Below are 19,815 nucleotides of genomic sequence, written 5' to 3' on the forward strand. Positions count from 1 at the left end.
CCATCTTCGTCGCTGTGTCCCAGGAATCACCTCTGTCCCCACCCTGTCAGGAGAAGGCCAAACCAAACTTGATGTAGTTCTCAAAGCAGATCCTTTGATCCATACATGTGGCATTTAACACCTGAGAGCAGCTGAGCAAATCTGTGCCGCAAAAATAAGCAGAGGTTACGGCTCCTGTAGTCCCTGGGATGAGAGCGCAGGAGTGAGGGTTTGAGGTTTGGAGATGTATGAGGCCAGACTTGGTGCTGGAGTCGTGTCTGGTGTTGTGATTTCCAAGCTGCAGGGTCTGGGGAATATGGTGTTTGTCAGTGAGGGTGCGTCTCCTGCCTCTGGGCGCCCTGCCCTTTAGACGCGCCAGGCCTCAGGAGCCTCCTGCATGCCAAACAGACCTGTGCAGTCAAATGCAGCCAGGGAGGAGAGACGAGAGGGGAGGAGAAGCGGACGTGGGGGGGGGGACCAGAAAGAAAAAAGATTTGAGGGCGAAAAAGGGTGGAGGATCTGAGGCAGGGAGGTTAGGAGGGAGAAGGAGGAGACGGAGCTGGGGTGGTGGACACACTGCAGCATCCGTCCAGACACACCCTGCATGTGAAAACACAACTGCACTGAAACGCCCGGGGAATCGGCTAGATGGGAGGAGGAGGAGGAGAGGAGGGAGAGGGTGTAGAGAGGGTAGACAGGAGGAGAGGAGGAGAGGGTGACTCTGAGGTGAGTCTCAACAGCAACGCAGTGTGTCGATGGCTGGGAGATATCACAGACCTTCGCCCTGACCCAGTCACTGATACTTATCACAGACAAAGCCTCCTACCATCACCAACACACACACACACACACCTTCACACACTGCTCTGGTCAGCTCATATCCTCACACACTTGCAGGGAGCATAGCTCATTATAAACATTATGCATGTACAGCATGTGTGTGTGAACACTTTGTACATCGTTTGACTCCTTCTGCGGGGAGAGCGTCTGACTCTGACAGCACGTCTGTGTTACTGTTTGATTAATCCTTATAAATATGAGAATGTTTCCTCAGGCATCAGGCTCAAGTAAGAGGCCTCTGCTTAAGCTGATTATTTTCTCAAGAAGGATTTTTTCCCCCTGCATACCCAGGATTTGGCAGAGAGTTTCAAGTTTTTGGGTTTGAGAAAGCAATACCCAACAGACACCTGTAATTAGCACGGAGACTCCGAGGGTATTTTCTGAGCTCTAATCTGAGAATTGATCAGCTTTATCAAGCTTAAAAACAACAAAAAATACAATTTAAATGTACATGTGACAACCTTGGCCTGACTCACCAGCTATGTAGGAGTCTCCCATGTAGAGACTTGGAATGACTTCAAAAAGAAACCTTAATCTGGAATGAATTGTTTCTACAGTTTTCGTCAGATTTATACTTCAATGTTGTGTCCATCCGAACTTTTTGTAGTATTTAAAACAAATCTTAGAGTTAGAAGCACGTCCTAGTTCAGTGTTTTCCAACCTTTTTGAGCCACGGCATATTTATTACCAAAGAAACTCCCACACCACCTAATAAAATGTGTGGTGAAATATAATACGTCATAATTCAAACAAATAATTCACAAACTCAGTTTAAAACCTAGGCCTCTTTAGTTGAACACAACTACGATATATTTGCAGGAATTGAAGGAAGACTCTAGTTCTTCAACAACTTTGAGACATTTATTTAGTTTAAAGAACTGTCTGATGCCACCTGGTGGAAAGGTGTTTAATTGACCTGCGTGTGAGTGTTGCATAGACAAACAAATTATTTGTATATTTTCAGACAAAATCTTGAATTCAGAAAAGATCATTAGAATTGATTGGGTCACTATACTTGTCTTCAGTACTTGATATTTAAAAAAGGCAGGTGAGTGTGTATAAATAAAGCTGTAACACAGTAAAGCATGTGGCCCTTTAACTGTTCATCCCATGTGAACTACAATTGGTTCAACACTGAGTGAAGTAAAAAAAGGACAGCACAAAATGAGAACCAATGAAGATGAGATTCCAAACCTGTGAAATTCTACTGCCATCCTTGCATAATTTTCTGTTTAATATGACAGTAAACTGTATGAAGAAAATCTGAAAATCCAAATATGCCGTATGGTCATTAGCATAGCTGCCTCTGGGCAAGAATATTAATTAAGTTCAAAGCACTTTTCAAAACAAAATTATATAAAAAAAAAAACCAGCATCACTACTTTTTTTTTTTGGAAACGATCCAGTAACAATAATATAACATTTTAGCTAACTGATTTTAATTAATGTCTGCTGATGCTTCACTGATTTTCAGGTGAGGCTACAAACAATAATCTACACATATTTTGTCTTATTTCAGATGTATTTTGACCTTGGGTTTTTATTTGAGGAGTGAAAACCGTGGTGCTGTAAGGAAGCCTGGGATCAACCCCTGACCTCGGAGGACGACCTGCTCCACCTGCTGGGCCACACTAAGGAATGTATTGTTGAACAAGTATTTAAATAATGACAGAAGAATATGTAAAAAAAAAAAAAATTTAAAAGATGAGACAGACTTGGTCAGATACTTTTAATCACTGATGGAACTGTACAGCGACAGATTAAGCACCTTTTCTTTAATGACTAACGTAGACTTAAGAACACAAGAGATTTCCCAATAGTGCAGTTGGGATTACCAGAAAAGAAGTTCCCTGATGAAGATGTTCCCTGTTGTTTAGACTGAGGTTCGTCCTCGTGGAGTTTAAATGTCCTCCCAGTGATTTGTGTTCTTTCCTTGTTTGTGTTTCACTTGATTTATTGTCCCTGTATGTGTGTCTTTGTGTGGGTTTTCACAGTATGACTTCACCAGCACTCACCTAATTCATAGCATCTCATGGCTAAAACTACAACCCGTGTGCATAAATAAGGTATACATTTTCATAAACTTCCCAGGATTGAAGAGAAATGTCAATTTGTGTGGTGGAAAATTAAAAACAAATTTGTGGGTTTTTTTATCCACTTCCAGGTGGAACCTCACTTAAGGTCTGGGTGCAGGTGACCTCGACACAGAGAGATAGGGCATTTAAGAACTTTCATCGCGGTCTGGTGTGGACAAACAAAAGTCACTTCTTCTCCGAGCTCTTGCCGTCATCGTCCTCACTGTTGTCGGAGCCACTGTTCTCCAGGATGGCTCGCCTCTCGCTGCACACTTCGCAATTGTCGGACTCCTCTAGGCCTGGGATGATCACCATTACATGTGTAGTGTACAGAGACACCGCCCACACCCAGGAGAAGGCAATGGTGAGCACCAAAGCACCCTGAAGCAGCAGGGTCGGCAGTGACAGCATCATCATCTTCCGCAAGGCGAAGAGGTTTCCGATGTAAGACACGCTGCCAGTCACCATGCAAATGTAGCCCAGGAAAAGGAAGACTGGGGAAAGATGGATTGAAACAGGTTTGGTATTCAGTTTATTATATAACATTCAAATGGTGGAACATGAATTAATTTATCATTTTCATGAGTTATACATTAAGGATCCAGAAAAGTTAGCAGTCTCCTTCAAGAGTTTTAAAATATAAACAAATTGATTCAACTGTACTTTCTTAAACTTTAACTTAATATGAATTTAATATAAGCCTGATTTCAATCAATCATCTTCTGGATGACAGGTAAAGTATCTACACTCCTTTACATGGCCTGGATGACATTAAAAATATTAATATTAATAACTGTTTCACACAGTTCATCACTTCTGCAGAAAATACAAAGTGAATGAATTCTTTACCGCATCCGGCTTGTCTTCCATCATCACTCTGGTTAAAAGCCACCACTCCAATCCCATTTGCCAACAGCCCATTCTTGAGCCATGAGAGAAATCCTGAAAATCAAGCCAGAAATATATATATATATATATATATAGTCAGTTGACTTTATGTATCATTTACACTTACCTGTTTCATATGATTTCCTCAGCAACTAAGAAAAAAACATAAAATAAATATTTTAGCATAATTGAATCAACACAGATGATTATCATGCGTTAAATGGCAACCATAATTAAAACAATACTTTGTACAAACAAAGAATTTTATTCATACGTCAGGAAATGTCATCACAGTTTTGTCCTGGTTCAGCTTATAATTTTGTATGAATTGAATCCTCTAACTCAAATACAGACTTTTTCCTCACAAGAATTTGTTATATATGACAGAAAGCAAGTGATTATTATGAAAAAAAGATTATTAAATACTACTAATAACAATGACTACTGTTGAGTGGAACTGTACACCACCAACAACAACGTACTAACTAAATTGTTTTTCTAATAATGAAAGGTAACAGTACTATCATTTCTTTCCGAGAAGCAGTTTCAGCTAATTTGACTCTACAGGTCAAGATTCAGTCAATCAAGTGATGATTATCATGATGGAAACTGTTGGGTGGAGTGAATCTGGGGAGAAGTCAGGCTGCGATGCGATAGTGCATATTTTGATTTTATTATTGTTAAATATAAATGTATGTATGTCTTTCAGAATGAACCGTACCAACGCGTCCGCCTTTTCCAGGTCTGTGTATTGGTGCCGTTGCGGCTCCGGATCTCGGTTCTTGCCCCACTGTCCCTTCTCCTTTTGCCGCAGCCGGACGGGGCCGTGCAGCTTCCGCAGGGAGGCTCCGCAGAAGGGCGGCCGGATCAGCTTCACCACCCGGGCAAAGTGAGAAAAGGTCTGGGGTAGCTGTCTTCTCACAAAAAGAGTCAGAAAGGCCATCACATCACTGTGTCAGGCTGAAGTTTGTACCTTTAGTCCACCTGTAGTTTCTAATGGAGCAAAAACAAAACACAACCTCTGCGTAACCTCTGAACTTTCACGTCATCAAAAACAACCCGGAAGCGACTATACAAGAAACGGTAGGTACTGAAAACAGCAGCACCTCACCGCCACCGATAGCTTCAAACGCTATTGCATTAAATAACAATCACAAAACACAATTGTTGACCACATCTGGTACAATTTGGTTGTTTACAATTAGACGTTGGTTGTCGCTGTTAAATACCCGAATTAAGAACAACTAAAATGCAATTATAAACAAGACCCACAAGATGGCAGCAGAGGACTGTTGCGAGTTAAAAACAGGTTCATAATAATTTTATAAGGCGCACTATAAAGACAAAGGGGAGGTATATTGTGTATTATTAGGCATGTTCAGTGATGAATGTAAATTACGTATTTCAAAATATACCCCAATCACGCGTTGCGGTTTGTCTTTACGCAAACACACACATATGAAGCACCCTTTGACCTCACGCAGCTCTCTATAATTGTACACAACAAGGTGACAGGCGTGGTCTTCTCAGTCCTCTTCAGAAGGCTTAAATAAGACAAAGGACCTACAGGAAGAGGATGTCTACAATGAGAAGACCACAGTCAGGTTCCTCCATCATAAACACACACTCAGTCTTTGTATAAGTTTATAATTTAGTGTATTTTGTATTCTTCAAGTCTTTTTGACGTAAGTAAGATGTCCTTTAATTGTTGCATGCCAAAAGTTTTGTTTGTGTACACATACACACCTCCAACCTTGTAAGGACCAAATAGTACATGTAATCACACATGAAGCCACCTATTGTTATGTTTGCCGCGGGTTCCATATGTAAACAAGAATTAAGTAATGATTCCATTCCATTATCCACCCTCCTTTAATTTCTCATTCCTCTTTACTTTTATTCCAGCAAATATCCAGACTAACATGAAGCCCAGGCTGATCTGGCCCACCCCCTACCGGACGTCACGTCAGTGTTGTGTTTAAAGAACCAATGGTGTTATTGCAGGTATTTCTCCAGGTTTCTGTTGCACTCCACTATAGGCATTTTTATTTTAAAAGAAAATCCAGTTGCCTAGTCAGTGAGTATATTGCTAAATAAAACAAAAAGTGTCCCCTGGATTTAATGCCTTCCATTTACAACATGAGTGAAAAAGGAAGAGTGGAAAATCACTGAAACGACCAGCCTGACCTTATGTGTGCTTGCCATTGATGGGAAATCTACTCATTATCTGTTCTCTGGTTCCTGTAAGACCTTGACAACTGTATGGTCATACTCCTTGTTTCTGAGTTTCTGTTAGGCCAGATAATGACAGAGGTGGAGATGGTTCTGAGGTCAACTGGTCCTCACTCACTCTAGCTTGCAAACGGGCGCTCTCGTACAGACAAGTTTTTGGGTTGCTTTCTGTAAGACCATTCCTTTTTTGTTTATTCTCTAGACAAAATTGCCAAAACAAGACAAAAATGTGTTGTTTCTCTTGTCTATTTTAAAGAGACACATTCTCAGATTCACACAGCCTTTACTGTTTTCGCAAACTAATAACTGTACTCCTTTGTCTCAGCTGTGCTTGACAAACATGTTGCACCTTGTGCAGATCTCAGTGGCGCTCACACACAGACTTTGCATTAATTATGTGAAAAAGTAAACCTTTGTGGGTTAGTTCTTGGACAACAGGTATGCAGGTTGGTGCAGTTAGTGCCGTATATATCTGACACACAGAGAAGCTACACTTATTCATGAATTTTAAATAGTGTCAAATATGCCTGTGACATCTAAGCTCCTTTCTGCAGTTTCATCTGTCGTCTGACTCAAATCCTTTCCACTGCGCACTGAGGCCATGTATGTTGTTTACATTGGCATCTTCATAAAACATACATGCAAAAATACAACGTGTTGTTTTTAACATGTTTTATTGATCAGTAAAATACATCCTATAGGTTAAAACAATTTTTTGAGGCGCAGTTTTTCTCTTTGCATGACTCTCGTGGCGCATCGAAAGTAACGATAGAAGGACAGTGAGTAGAGTGAGAGAGGGGGTGGAGTAGAAGGAAGAGGAGGAGGAGGAGATGTGCATACGTGCAGAGCTGCACTAGACCAGTTACTCAGTAAAGGGATTCCTGCCAGCTGTGGTGGGAGTAATGACCTTGGCAATGATTAAATTGTTTTTCAGACGCTGGGACAAACAAGTGTTAAACCCATGTGTCAGCTGGTCAGCTAATAAATGATCTAGTGACATTTCTAAATACACAGGAAACGACTGATTGCAACGGTTTTGTCTATCATGTACGCACAATTGTAAAAAATATAAATGGCATTAAATAATTTACGTGCATACAGGTGTGCTTTTGTGTTGCCGAGTTTCAAAGTAGTGCCAACATTTTGATGCAGACGCATTACAGGAGGCCGGATAAGAAGCTGCTGGCTTAATTCCCTCACGCAGGTGTTTGAATGTGTTTGTTTCCTGGAGTATTATTTTTCGTGTATCCTGATAGGGCAACCTTTTTGATGTCAATGTTAAGTTCATTGTCAGTACTGCTCAGACTGAAAGTGGGAAGTTGGCCCATGATTGTTCCTACCATCAAAGCCAAATTGTGAATCACCTGTCATCTTTCAGTGTTGCGAAAACAACAGCGTTAGTCATACGGTATGATAACTGAATTCTGGTTTCCTTGGTACTGGCAAACCTGGAAACACCATAATAATCCTAGTCAGTTTTTACTCAAAACAAAGACTGTCCGACCTGAGAATGAACTCATTATTGATAGTCAGGGTCAAAGGCTTCCTTTTTCCTACATCCTGAGCACGGTGAACCTTTGGCCAACTGTGTCGTGGTGGAAAGCTCGACTCAGAGTCAAACAAAACCTTCTGGTCACATTACTCACCCTTCTACGTTACCACATACTCTGCAAGTCAAAGATTAGATTACTGATAAATACTTCCCACTGAAAGATTGTTTTATCATCATAAACTGATTTTTGACTATACTTATTTCAGCTTTGTTATTGTCAATATGTGGGCATATGTCATGTCATTTACAAGGACATGAACTCCACTAACAGGAAATATTTTCAAGACAACATAGCCAATGTAGCCTTCACATCAGATTAACACTGAATTACTTTAGTAGAAAGTATCCACAAGGTGTTTTCAACTGTGCTAAAAACTCCCTCTCACTCAATTCACGTTGTCAATTCATTTTTTAGTAAAGCAATGGCTGAATATTTACATATGTTTCTGAAAAAATTGGACCTGCATGTTGGGAACCAACAATCATGTCATGTTTATAGTCTCTAACATTGTTTTTTTCTGTTCTAATAACCTGTTTCAGTTTCAAAAAAGAATCTACATCTGTAAATCCACTAACCACGTTTTCTTAAATAACCATTTGTATATAAATGTATAGTTGTGCAGCGTTTGTTCAAAAACATCACTGTGATTATTGTTGTCATCACACTAACAAATCCCCCATTGTGTTTAGGTTTGCATACTTGAATTGGTACCAGCCCATATTGAGTGGCCTCAGCATTTCACAGTTACATCTGTAGGCTAAGGTGTGGCTGCAATGGAACCCACAGAGTTAATATGGCCTCTCAGCCTACCGTCATTGCCTGGTCTGCTTAATCCTTCTGGATGAGTCACTAATCCAGCTTCCTGTGCAACAGCATTAGTTCATTCCTAGGTGCTAATGAATTGGCTACAATGACGGACAGAACTGTGCCCTTCGGGAAGAAAAGAGAATCAATATAAGGTTTTATGACGAGGCCAGATTATGTTTGACGTCATCATTTCACATTACTTGGCACATTAATTCGGACTGTGACCAAGAGGTGGGTGTGTACAGCTTCCTGGGGCGATTGAAAAAATAAAATAGGGATGATTAAACAATGTGGCTAACACATTTAAAAAATATTGCAGACCCATGAAAATGAAGTTCCATTAGAGCCAGCAATGTTTTTCCGATATGCCTTCAAATGTTCCAGCCTCCGTGCAAGAAGACTTACCTATTATTATTATTATTATTATTATTATTATTATTTGTGGCCATTGGTCCAAGACGGTTGTTTTTAAATATATTTTCTTAATAAAGCTGTAAAGCTGTAAGTTTATATAGGTCCTGAAGTTAACAAACATTAATTCATGAATGCAAATTAAAATGTGAATGTTGTGTTTGATATGTAACATAATGGTATAATCTAAATCTGGTAAATACTAGGGTTTAGTTTTGCACTTTAATGTTTTGCCCTGTCTTGTCTATGCATTGGAAAGTGCGAAACGAAATTTCGATTCCTATGAATGTCTAGTACATATGAAGAAATTGACAATAAAGCTGACTTTGACTTTGTTGTTCTTAGTGTATTGAATCTCCGTGTCCTCAGTTGTACGTCTAAACCGTAAACATGGCGCTTGCGTTACTGGGTCATTAGTAGTGATCACATGGAACGTTCGCACGACCGTAGAGTTGAGACCGAACAAGAAAGAGCAGGGGGAGGAGGGAGAAGAGGGAGGAGCGCGGGAAGAAGGAGGGGGAGTCTCATCGACACAACGGAAAACAGTCCATCTCTCTCTGTGATTGAGGGTACCTCGTGTGGCTTTCTAGGATCCCCTTTCGTCCTCATCTCTCGGTGTCACTCGTGCGGAGATTTAAGGTGTTGGGTCGGCGTCGCTGCCATGTTTGTTTTTATTATTTATAACCGATACTAATACTGGAAAGGACCGGGCCGGACCATCCCGGAAATAACATGCGTACTCTCAGCCTGTCACGTACGCTCACTGAGGATTTTGTTCTCTGTGTAAGGTAAGCGTTACACTGTATGGTCCACAGGATATGCTTTTATTTTGTTTTCGTTTTTAAATTTTAATCATATACAGCAACATAACAAATGTACTTAAACATTTAAACGTTCGCATTTGAACTACATAGATAAATGTAAACGTTCAATGCTTAATCTTTGAATGAAAGGTCCTGTAAGCGATAGACATTAACGGTTAAAAATCCACAACTGACGTTTAAATTCAGTACAAATATTGTATTAATAAGTGTTTACATTTTTATTTCGTTTAGGCTTTCTAAATGAACATTTTTACATCGTTGTTGTGTTTGTGTTTAGTTTATTCAAATGTTTCCAACCTGTCAGGAAAAGTGAAGGCGTTTTAAGCAAGTTTCTTCATTTTTAGCAATTAACTTTTTAATAGCGGTAGCATTTGTAGTTTAAATAAATAAGGTTTTCATTTTAATTTAACGGTAGTCAAACAGTTCGTATTTATCACTGATGGTTAATACATTCCTACAGTGTTGCATACATTTTAATGTATATTATTTTTTTAATAATATGGTAACAAAAACGAAACGTGTAGTGCCTTTCTTTTTGTTTTTATTTAAAAATCAACCATACAGGTAAAATTCGTGTTTCTCTTGCTGTTATATTTAACTCTAAGTCCACCGTGACAAATGGTTTCTCTGTGCTATAAATAGGCCTAAAAGTGTATCGTCTTACTCTCTGCAGATATTCTACACAACGTCAAGATGTGTTTTGAAGAGGTACACGTAAACACAGAGAGCGACAGTATTAAATGACAGTGGAGGGGTGAGGTAAAGACTGAGTTTTTGGACATGAAACTTCCTCTGGTCTGTGCGCATGTGGCAGCTCAGCTCCCCATCAGAGAAAGCTAGAAAATGAGGCGAGGACGTGAGCTACGTGCGCATCCAGCAGATGACGAGATGAAATGGAGATCCTGGGACGCACGGACCTTTTGAGCCCGAACTCATCCCAGGAATCCGTTGCTACTTTGCCTTCACAAGAAGGAAGGACCAGCGGAGAGCAGCTGCCCCGTAGACCCACTGAAGTTCAGCGCACGTACAGGGCGGACATGGGGCTGAACGGCATTTGTGCTTCGCCGGTCGGGAGCCCGACAGCCGCTGAGCTCCTCGCAGGTTTGTCCTCTCAGAACCACTCACCCGGAATCACCACACCGACGAAACAGTCGAAGACCGGCGTCCCTCCTTACAACGGCGGGGTGGTGTCCCCATCTGCCACCATTGAGGGGAGCCAAGAAAGCGCTCAGGCTCACACACCTGACGGTTACCCGGCACAAATAAAGGGAACAGAGGGTATAAACGGTGACCTTGAATACCCTCTCATCACCAGCAGAGCCTTTCATGGGGAGAGCGGGGATTCGACAGGTTACAACAAGTGCCCTTTGTGGATAAAGAGGGTCAATGGTGATCTGAAGGGCAGACATGTGCACCAGCAGAAATGCAGGCCTGGAGAGAAAAGAGTGTCAGAAACTAATGTTGCATCAGAGTCACTGGAGTTTGTCAGTTCTGGAAATTCTGCATTCATTTCCAGAGACTTGGACTTAAAGAGGAGAAAGTTGGCAGAGGAAAGTTCGGTCCCTAAATCTTCAGAAACCCAAAAAGTAACACAAGTGGGTACCACATTAACTTTCAATGTCAACGGCAGCAACGGTTGCAGCAAAAAGACTACTAATCATTTGCGCAGTGTCACTACTCAGTCCCCCTTCATTTCTCCTGCTCCTCATACTAAACAACAGAACGGATATAGTAAGGTGGCCTTCTCAGGTGTTACAGCTTTCCCTAACCAACCATCCACTGTAGTGTCTAATAGTATTCAGAAGACACCAGGTCCTGCAGAAGCCTGCTTGTCAGCAGAACATATAGCTCGACAATACATAATTCCCTGTATGAAATACTACGGTATCTGCCTGAAGGACTACTTTTTGGGTGCTGGGCTGGGTGACAAAGTGCGGGAAGAAGTGGAAGCTCTGAACAACAGTGGAAAATTTCGGGGCGGGCAACTGGTGAGCCAGAAGAGCATTCCATCTGGGAGAATTCGTGGTGACCAGATTGCCTGGGTGGAGGGCCATGAGCCTGGTTGTGAGAGCATTGGCATGCTTATGGCTCACATCGATGAGGCCGTCATGTACAGTGCAGCCAACGGACAGCTAGGCAACTGTGTCATCAATGGACGCACAAAGGTGAGAGAAGGCACATGTTGGTAGCAGAAGTTTTTTTGAAAGCAGAGGGAAAATATGAATCACCTAGATTATATATAACAAGAGGTAACTTGTATGGAAAGAACAGACTTATTTCTGAATTTGTAAACCAGTGAACATTTTCGGTAAGTTCTAAGGCCAAAATTCCAAGTCTCAGGGCATCTCTAAAACATAAATCAATTTTAAAAAACAAAAGCCTAAAGTCCTTGTCCAGTCATGATTGTTGGTTAAAATAACATCAAATCAGTTATCAAATTTAAAGTTCACCTTTACTAGCAGATGTGTTTTTAAAACTGATGTAGAGTGAATAAATTATACAAAGTAACATGAGGAAAAGGTAGCACAGTTAATGTGCCACACTCCTGAATGCACATGAGACGTCAGTGACACTGTGTTTTTTTTATGCAGTAAGGTCACTGATAAGTGCCCCCTTTTCTCTATGTAAGCTTCAGACAGTGTTTAAACAGGAGCTGCTTGTGTCTGCTTCTGCTATCTTTAACACAAGCTGCCTGAAGTGTTTCCATGTCAGAACTGGACAGAAACTCGAAGACCAAGCTCTAATAAGTTATAATATAAACCAAGAACATAACATGACCATTATTGTACGATTGCGGTAAAATCTGCATTTGTTTTTAATTCAACTTTTTATATTTGCATTTCCTTGCAGATTACGAAACCCTCTGCTTTTTTTCTAGTGTCGCTTATATAAAATTTCAGTTTAATTTTGGAATGTTTCACAGTTGCAATAGTTCTTGCCATTTGCAGCAAAAAGAGGGATACCAGGGTAAAAGTGTAACCTTGGTTCCAACGGCACTGTTTTGTTGGCAGATGCCTTTATTTGCCCTTGAAACAATTAAGAAAAGTTCAGCTCTGCACAGCACAGAGTGTTCATTCCAGATATTTCTCCAGAGGAGAGACAGCATAATGATAGATCAAGGGGTGTGCACAGCATGATAGAAGGTCACTGCGTCTTCTTTGTCCTTCCCGTCTTTGTCTTTGTACAATTATCACCTGAACCATATTTTTTGACAGTGTTTTCCAAACATTACCATAGATCTGCTGCTCCATCACTGTCTGCATTATTTCACTTCATTTCCTTTTTTCTTTGTTGTATAAGCCCCCCATTTGCTAGTTGGACAAAAATATTTCCCAGCCGTTGCCTTGGTAACAGGCCCATACAGCTTAGAGCTGCGCATTGTGTATGAAATAGATGGGTAGTGAAAGAAAAGACTCTGGCAGTGCCCAAAATAATACTTTTCCAGCAGTGGGCTAAGCTTCTGGTCCCCGACTATGACATTAGTCAGCAGCCTGTGGGATGTTGTAGGAGGAGCCATTAGAGAGTTCAAAAGAGGAGCTTTAGTAATCCTGTGGATATGGTGCAAGGTGTTAGTTGGGAAAAGTCTTACAATCTAAAAAAACAACATGAGGAATAAGTTGCATAAATAGGAGAGGGTTGATGGGAGGTGAGGGGTAAGGGAATGGGGGACAGGGAGTGAGGGAGGGGAAAATAGCATTGCTAGGGTGAGAAAAGAAGGCTGATGCAGCAGGAGCTTCGTCATCAGGAGAATGTCTGCAGCAGCACCGTGTCCTCAAATTACCCACGTAAAGCTAGGCAGTGCCACCATGCAGACCAGAGTCAGACACTGTAGTACCAACACAGACAGCACAGTCAAATCATTTTAGCCCTATTCAGTAGGGTAACATCATTACTATTAAAAATGTATTATCTAGCTTTATGTTTAAATAACGTGATGATTCTTATGTTTGACTCATTATTGAGATAATAATCTCATTAATGATTGGCATAATCTTCCTTATGATGTTAACATTCAGTGTATTGTGTAAAAATGTGAACTACAGTGACGCAGATGTCACGAGGCTGCAAGCAGTCTTTATAGTATCTTTCCGGAGATTTGCTAAGACTATAATTACAAGTTGACTAATTCTCATATTTACCGATGACTCATAATGAAAGCCATGACTGGCACATCTTTATTTAATTAGTGTAGGAGTAAAATGCAAAAATTATTAAATGTGATATCAGTAAAAATCTGCAGTATGATTTCTTTCGGGTTTTTTTAGAACTATATAAATTACTTAATAATTTCTCAGTCTGATTATATCCAACCCATGACTGGGCTGCTTGCAAGTAAGTGCCTGTAAAAAATAATGTCAAAGTATTATTGATTAAAAACACAGACACTCATGGTGGCACTTACGGACAACTACAAGTGAGCTGTTTTTATATATATATACTTATTTCTTATCGCTCTAAGTGATAACATACTGTTATTATGATCATAACTGTTATAGAAACAGGTGAAGGTGTCAATGTTGACCAACACGGTACTGCTTTCTGCGTCGGGGTCACTGTGAATATGAGGGGGTCATGTCTCCCCTTTCCGTAGTGCCATCTGTACCCATGACTGGCCTGCTGGAAAGTTGTAAAGTTAAGTATGTTCTCTCATCAAAACACAATGCATTTAAATCACGTGGATTTTAAAATGTTCTCTGTAGGACTGCCACAACAAGGTACATCCTGCTTCAAGCCACGTTGATAAAAGTCAATCGTTCGAAAACTGAAAATGCACTTTTGGTGAATATTCAGTGAGTCTCTAATGTATTATTTATAAACGTATGTATTTCTACTACAGTTGCCCAAAGTTTTGCTATCTCCGTGTGAATTCTATTGAAAATGAGAAACCTGTGTGATTTCTGGATTCACAACAGAGAGAACTGTGTTTCATAGGTCTTCTGAGGGAACGTATCCTGATCTTTTTCAACTGATAAAAATTGCTTTGTTTTAATCCTTGCAGACATGCAGTCTATTGCTAATTTCTGTTAACCAGTTTCCTTTCCTCTGTTTCTCCTAATAAATGTCCCCACAATGATAAACATATGCACATACTTACAGTTCATGTGCTACTACCTCGGTCATATTGTTGTTAGTTTGGTCTTATCAAGCCCCTCTCATCCTTCTGCTCTTCCACTTTTTCCTTGTCATCATTCATCTTATCAGAACATGCACGCAGCCACGCTGGAGTTTGTGTTCGTTCTTGTCCTAAAACAGATCGTTCTGCCCGTCTGCCTGCGTCACCATGACGGCTGAGGTATCAGCCTGGCGCTGCCTTCGGGTGTAAATGCTGGTGCCTGGCAGACAAGTGGTTGTTGCCAATTAGTAGTGAGTTTACTGTGGGCACAGATCTTTGCACAGATGAAACAGTTAGAATGACAGAAATGACAGATAACATTAACATGCAGTGTCACGCACTGCATTTCTCAGTGTGAGTTTGTGTGTGTGTTTATGCTGAAGGCTAGGGTTGAGCTGTATCTTATATTTCACAACAGTTAGTGATTATTGTTTTTGCTGAAATTGCTACATTTGTTATTTAGATTAAAGTTGTTCTGAATCAGATAACCAGACTGAAGTTGTAGTAGGGAAGAATAAAGCATCAAACTTCCTCAACCTCCTCCTCCATCTTTAAGTCTTGTTGCAGCCTCCTGGTCTGGTCAGATAGAGAGATGGCTTTACAGAAGAAAAATAATTCAAGATTCTGAACAGGAAGTGACTGCTGGTGTTCTGACCCGATTGGTTTGTTTGGGTCAGTTTAGAACAAGTGGAAATAGCTGTGGTTGTCACCAGCTGCTCCTTACTGCTGTGATAGGGGAATAGAAAAGTAATTCAGACCAACTTTCAAACCCTCAAATCGTGTTAGTGCTCATAAAAATATCAAGCTACACACACATTTGTTTTGTTGAGTTCATTACAACACTGCTTGTCTGTTAGTCAGATAACGCTTGAAGCAAAAAGGTCCAGAGGTGAAAGAGCTCTGACTGTGAGCGTGGGTTGGTAATTAAAGCTGACAAAAGTGTCTGAGCCATAAAATACAACTTCACTTATTGGCTTTTTTGCGAAATCCCCAGGATAAGAGCAGGAAGACTTATTGACCTAAGCCTTCCTGAATATAACAACTGGTCACTTTTCTTAAAGCTTTACACACACCGTGGGGGACGTGCATCTGTCTTGAAAATCTATGTGAGCGCTCTCTGTATTTTCCCGAGCTGTGAGACTGTTGAAGTGTTGTATCACAGCTTAAAGGATGGTGTCGGAACAGCTGAATCAATACTGCACTAGCGCAGAACCCGCTAGTCATGAATGAGTGTTAAACAGCTGATCGGAGCTGATGCACTCACTCTGTGACAGCATTACTTTTGCTTATCATGCAGAACAACAAACGTCAGGTCAGTGACAGAGACCGTCTGGTAGTTATTGCTTCACACTCATTCATTTATCGGTCTCTGTCTGCAACTGACTGTTGTGGGTTTTATTTCACCTTCTTCGTTTCTGAAGTGATCAGCTGGCCTGGTCAAGAGATAAAAGGGTAAAAGTATGTATGTATATATTCTTTTGCATGTGCAGGGTAATTTTTCTTTTGACAGTGTTTGACAGCCACATGTCCTGGTGCAATTTTGTAATTTACAATATAGAATAATTTGTAATATTACCATATATTTAGTCAATTTGAGTTCTTAACAGAAGCCAAACCTTTTAAAAGACAGTGACGGAAAATAAAAAAAGTACAGAGACATGTTTGTTTATAACAAGAGGAAGAAAAGCTTTTTCTTTTACTATTTCCCTAAATCATTTTGTCAAAACAGTTTATTGTGAATAAACACTGGAGGCGTGAATTTGCATGTTGTTATTACATACTTTTACACCCATGTTAGCAGGAACTTTTGGTGGTCACTGAAGGGGCATCCAACGTAAGCAGTCATATGTACTTTATACCTTCTTTTCATGATCATACAGCTACAGCTCAGTGAAGTTTTTCTTTTTTTCTGAAACCATCACGTTCAGCTGCAGTACTGCGTCAAAAGCACACATGTAAACCAAAAGGAAATACCACAGCCATTGTTAGAACATGGATACAACAACACTGTTTCTGCGGATTGTTTCACGGCAGAACAAAAGCTGAATGCTGACATACTTTAATGCCGTCGTATTTTGTGTCTGCTGCTACTGCTGTGTCACTTCACAAACAGCTGGTGAAAATGTGGCAAATATACAGGTGCTTTACCATGTGTGGGGCGAAAACATGAACGTGATGGTGAATAAAGTGACTTAAATAATGATTCTCAAATCACAGGGTGAGATGTATATCTCTATTAAAGTTTTATTAGCTTCTTCCTGCATATGACATAACCCTCTCAGTCCTTATCTGCTCACTGGTAATACCTTCCACTGATAATTAATCACAATGGATTCTTTATAAAGAGACTGATTTAGCAACCCTCTTTATCATTGCAGTCGGGGAAAAGGATCACGAGGTCCAGCTTTTTTTTAGAAGTAACCTTCCATCAATAAAAGTCTGGGAAATGTTAGATGAAGTTTCTCCCAATTTTTAGCATTAACAATTCTTTTCCTGAATGTGTGAGTCATGTTTAGGTCGAATAACAAAATGTGATTTTTACATCAACTTGGATCTTATTTAGAGGGAAATAGATGATAAAACACAACCTGTTTTGGCAATTTTGTCTACAGTCACCTTTTTCATTAAAGGTTGTTTTGGAAGCTTTAACGAAACTACGAGTATAAGCTACATTTATAGTGTGCTGGATACATTTGTGTGTGTGTACCAGAATATGAGTCAATTGACCTCAGTACCATCTCTACCTGTGAGATTATCAGGCCTAACAGTAACTCAGAAACAGGGAGTACGTCCATGCAATTGTCAAGGTCTTACAGGAACTGAAGAACAGATAATGAGTAGCATCGCCCATCAATAGGAAACACACATAAGGTCAGGCTGGTCGTTTTAGTGTTTTTCCACTGACCATGTTAGTTTCAGTACAAATCAAATGTTGGATACTAGCACACAATATCATTTTATCATAACACACCGAGCTGCAAAGCTTATAATTCAGGACACAACATCTTCCGAAAACCGTATTTATTTTGTAATTTTTTTAAAATGAAATAATGCTTTAATTTTTAGTAGATTTCCCCAGTGTGACATGAGAAATCCAGTGAATACTATATGTAGACTAATGCAGACTATTTAATATAATAATATAATAGTTTTTTTTTCTTCTTCCAAAATGCTTATGCATTGACACATTCACATTCACTGTCTTTTGTCTTCTTCCAGGCCATGGTTGCCTGTTATCCAGGGAATGGGACAGGGTATGTTCGTCATGTTGACAATCCTAACGGTGATGGACGCTGCATCACCTGCATCTACTATCTGAACAAGAACTGGGATGTGAAGGTACATTTGTCATCAGTGGTTCAGTTAAAACAAATCCTACACTTTGGAACTTCAACTTATTTTTGAACTACTCTAATAGACTGCTGTTGTTTTTTCTGTGTAATTCTCTTTTGTAGACACAAGGAGGCTTGTTGCAGATTTTCCCCGAGGGCAAAAATGTGGTCGCCAACATTGAGCCTCTGTTTGACCGGCTGCTCATCTTCTGGTCTGACCGCAGGAACCCACATGAAGTGAAGCCAGCCTACGCTACTCGGTTAGTCAGGCTTTTACTGTTCATACTAAAGCTGTGCCACAACTCAAATACGTCAGCAACTTTTTCACAGGATGTCACAGCACTACACAGAGTGTGTAGAATCTAAACTTAAAAGGTTTCCTTGATGAAGCATGTCTGTACATAAACAGACTGATAGATACAGTACCTGCACACAAAACATATAAATATATGTTTATAGTCTCCCTCCTGATTGCTGGGGGCAAGGTGGAGCTGGAGACAGGAAGTATGTGTTTCCTGGTGGGGGATTGGTCAGAGGGGGTGAGAAAGGAAGGTTCAGTTGCAGGACTTGTGCTGAAGAAGCTCAGACACAGGAGACAGGAATAAACATTGCAGCCCCACAGGAGATAAAAGAAGCTGCAGAAACTTTTCATTCTGCTGTCTACATACCAAAACCTGTCACACTGTGTATATTCTGTTGTAATGTACTCTGCTGAGAAAATGACACCTGCTTTATTCAACCGGGTGTTCGACTGAATTATAAATAAAGACTTTTTTAGCACAAGGAGAATTTCACAGAAAATAATTTAATTCAATTTAGAAGTGAATTTAAAACACAACATCTCAGTTTTTTTTAATTAGAACATTTATAATTGATTATTATTAACAGTTTGGCATAATCTATATTTGCATCTGTCCTTTGTTTCAAGCACTGCTATCATGTATTTTGTGTCATGTCATTTTTTTTTTCAGTTGAATTGATTTTAATAAACGTCCTCTTCTGTTCCTCCTCACAGCTATGCCATCACAGTCTGGTACTTTGATGCCAAAGAGAGAGAAGAGGCTAAACAGAAATACAGATTGGGTAAGTCCTTTTGTTTCAAGATGCCTTTATTATTGGATATTTTATATTAATTAAGTTTTACGTATTCTACCATAATATTTTATGTGCAAAAAAAAGGATTATACAGTACATGTGCTTTACGGAGATCTCTTTGGGTGTCTTTCCTTCAGCTGCTGGACAAAAAGGGGTTCAAGTGCCTGTGAGTCAAAACAGCAACACATAAACGATAATTAATGCAACGTCAATGGAGAGCACTCTGGAAACGTCACGTGCCTTCCTTAAAACTGTAAAATGGACGTGGTGATAGTAAAGGGAGACACTAAAAAAAACTCATCTCTTCACAACCTTCACGCAACTCTTGCATTGCCAGCTGTCGGATTCACGTCACTGGCCATGTGATGGCGCTGCTGATTAAAGACACGGCCGATACAGAGCACAACAGACTGTGCTGCGTGGAAAATATGAGGTCATAACCAGGGGGTCTTGTTGAAAGAAAAAAAAACTGACCGTGTGAAGATAACTAACTGAAAAGACACAACAACAGACAAACTTTTTGAATTATTCTTCTGGTTTTTCTTGTCACCTAGCAGCGGTGTTGTGATATGTCAAGAAAACATAATTTCTCCTCTGCTCTGTTTCATCCCTCAGTTCATGAAGCATAAATGATCAATCAACCGACATAGAGGGGTTTAGAAGCAG

General features: G+C 40.2%; 2 protein-coding genes and 1 long non-coding RNA gene across 3 annotated transcripts; 2 read left to right on the top strand and 1 right to left on the bottom strand.

Annotated features, from left to right (window-relative positions):
- Positions 1 to 2,534: 2,534 nt before the first annotated feature.
- On the bottom strand, positions 2,535 to 4,841 carry tmem160 (transmembrane protein 160). Its single transcript, XM_008309159.3, has 4 exons — positions 4,504 to 4,841; positions 3,910 to 3,934; positions 3,744 to 3,836; positions 2,535 to 3,388 (listed from the first exon to the last, which is right to left on the bottom strand). Exons 1-4 carry the CDS (start codon positions 4,723 to 4,725, stop codon positions 3,081 to 3,083), a joined length of 648 nt encoding a protein of 215 aa, XP_008307381.1. The 5' UTR covers positions 4,726 to 4,841; the 3' UTR covers positions 2,535 to 3,080.
- On the top strand, positions 4,727 to 8,782 carry LOC112486975 (uncharacterized). The gene is made up of 3 exons (XR_003049615.1): positions 4,727 to 4,865; positions 5,688 to 5,786; positions 8,257 to 8,782. It is a non-coding gene; the product is annotated as an uncharacterized LOC112486975 (long non-coding RNA).
- A 496-nt stretch (positions 8,783 to 9,278) lies between these two features.
- egln2 (egl-9 family hypoxia-inducible factor 2) lies at positions 9,279 to 19,809 on the top strand. The gene is made up of 6 exons (XM_008309160.3): positions 9,279 to 9,573; positions 10,283 to 11,774; positions 17,942 to 18,061; positions 18,178 to 18,314; positions 19,070 to 19,137; positions 19,287 to 19,809. The coding sequence occupies exons 2-6, from the start codon at positions 10,503 to 10,505 to the stop codon at positions 19,337 to 19,339; spliced, it is 1,650 nt and encodes a 549-aa protein (XP_008307382.1). The 5' UTR covers positions 9,279 to 9,573; positions 10,283 to 10,502; the 3' UTR covers positions 19,340 to 19,809.
- The last annotated feature ends 6 nt before the right edge of the window (positions 19,810 to 19,815 follow it).

The sequence above is a fragment of the Cynoglossus semilaevis genome, chromosome 4, assembly GCF_000523025.1.
Source record: "Cynoglossus semilaevis isolate Cse_v1.0 chromosome 4, Cse_v1.0, whole genome shotgun sequence".
NCBI lineage: Eukaryota > Metazoa > Chordata > Actinopteri > Pleuronectiformes > Cynoglossidae > Cynoglossus > Cynoglossus semilaevis.

What these genes read in the sequence shown, in the direction of transcription:
- tmem160 (XM_008309159.3), bottom strand. Translation starts at nt 4,725, where the DNA reads ATGGCCTTTCTGACTCTTTTTGTGAGAAGACAGCTACCCCAGACCTTT. An exon ending in GAGGAAATCATATGAAACAG is followed by an intron (nt 3,837 to 3,909) that starts GTAAGTGTAAAT and finishes CTTGATTTTCAG; the next exon opens with GATTTCTCTCATGGCTCAAG. An exon ending in TGGAAGACAAGCCGGATGCG is followed by an intron (nt 3,389 to 3,743) that starts GTAAAGAATTCA and finishes ATCTTTCCCCAG; the next exon opens with TCTTCCTTTTCCTGGGCTAC.
- egln2 (XM_008309160.3), top strand. Translation starts at nt 10,503, where the DNA reads ATGGAGATCCTGGGACGCACGGACCTTTTGAGCCCGAACTCATCCCAG. An exon ending in TCATCAATGGACGCACAAAG is followed by an intron (nt 11,775 to 17,941) that starts GTGAGAGAAGGC and finishes GTCTTCTTCCAG; the next exon opens with GCCATGGTTGCCTGTTATCC. An exon ending in AAGCCAGCCTACGCTACTCG is followed by an intron (nt 18,315 to 19,069) that starts GTTAGTCAGGCT and finishes TCCTCCTCACAG; the next exon opens with CTATGCCATCACAGTCTGGT.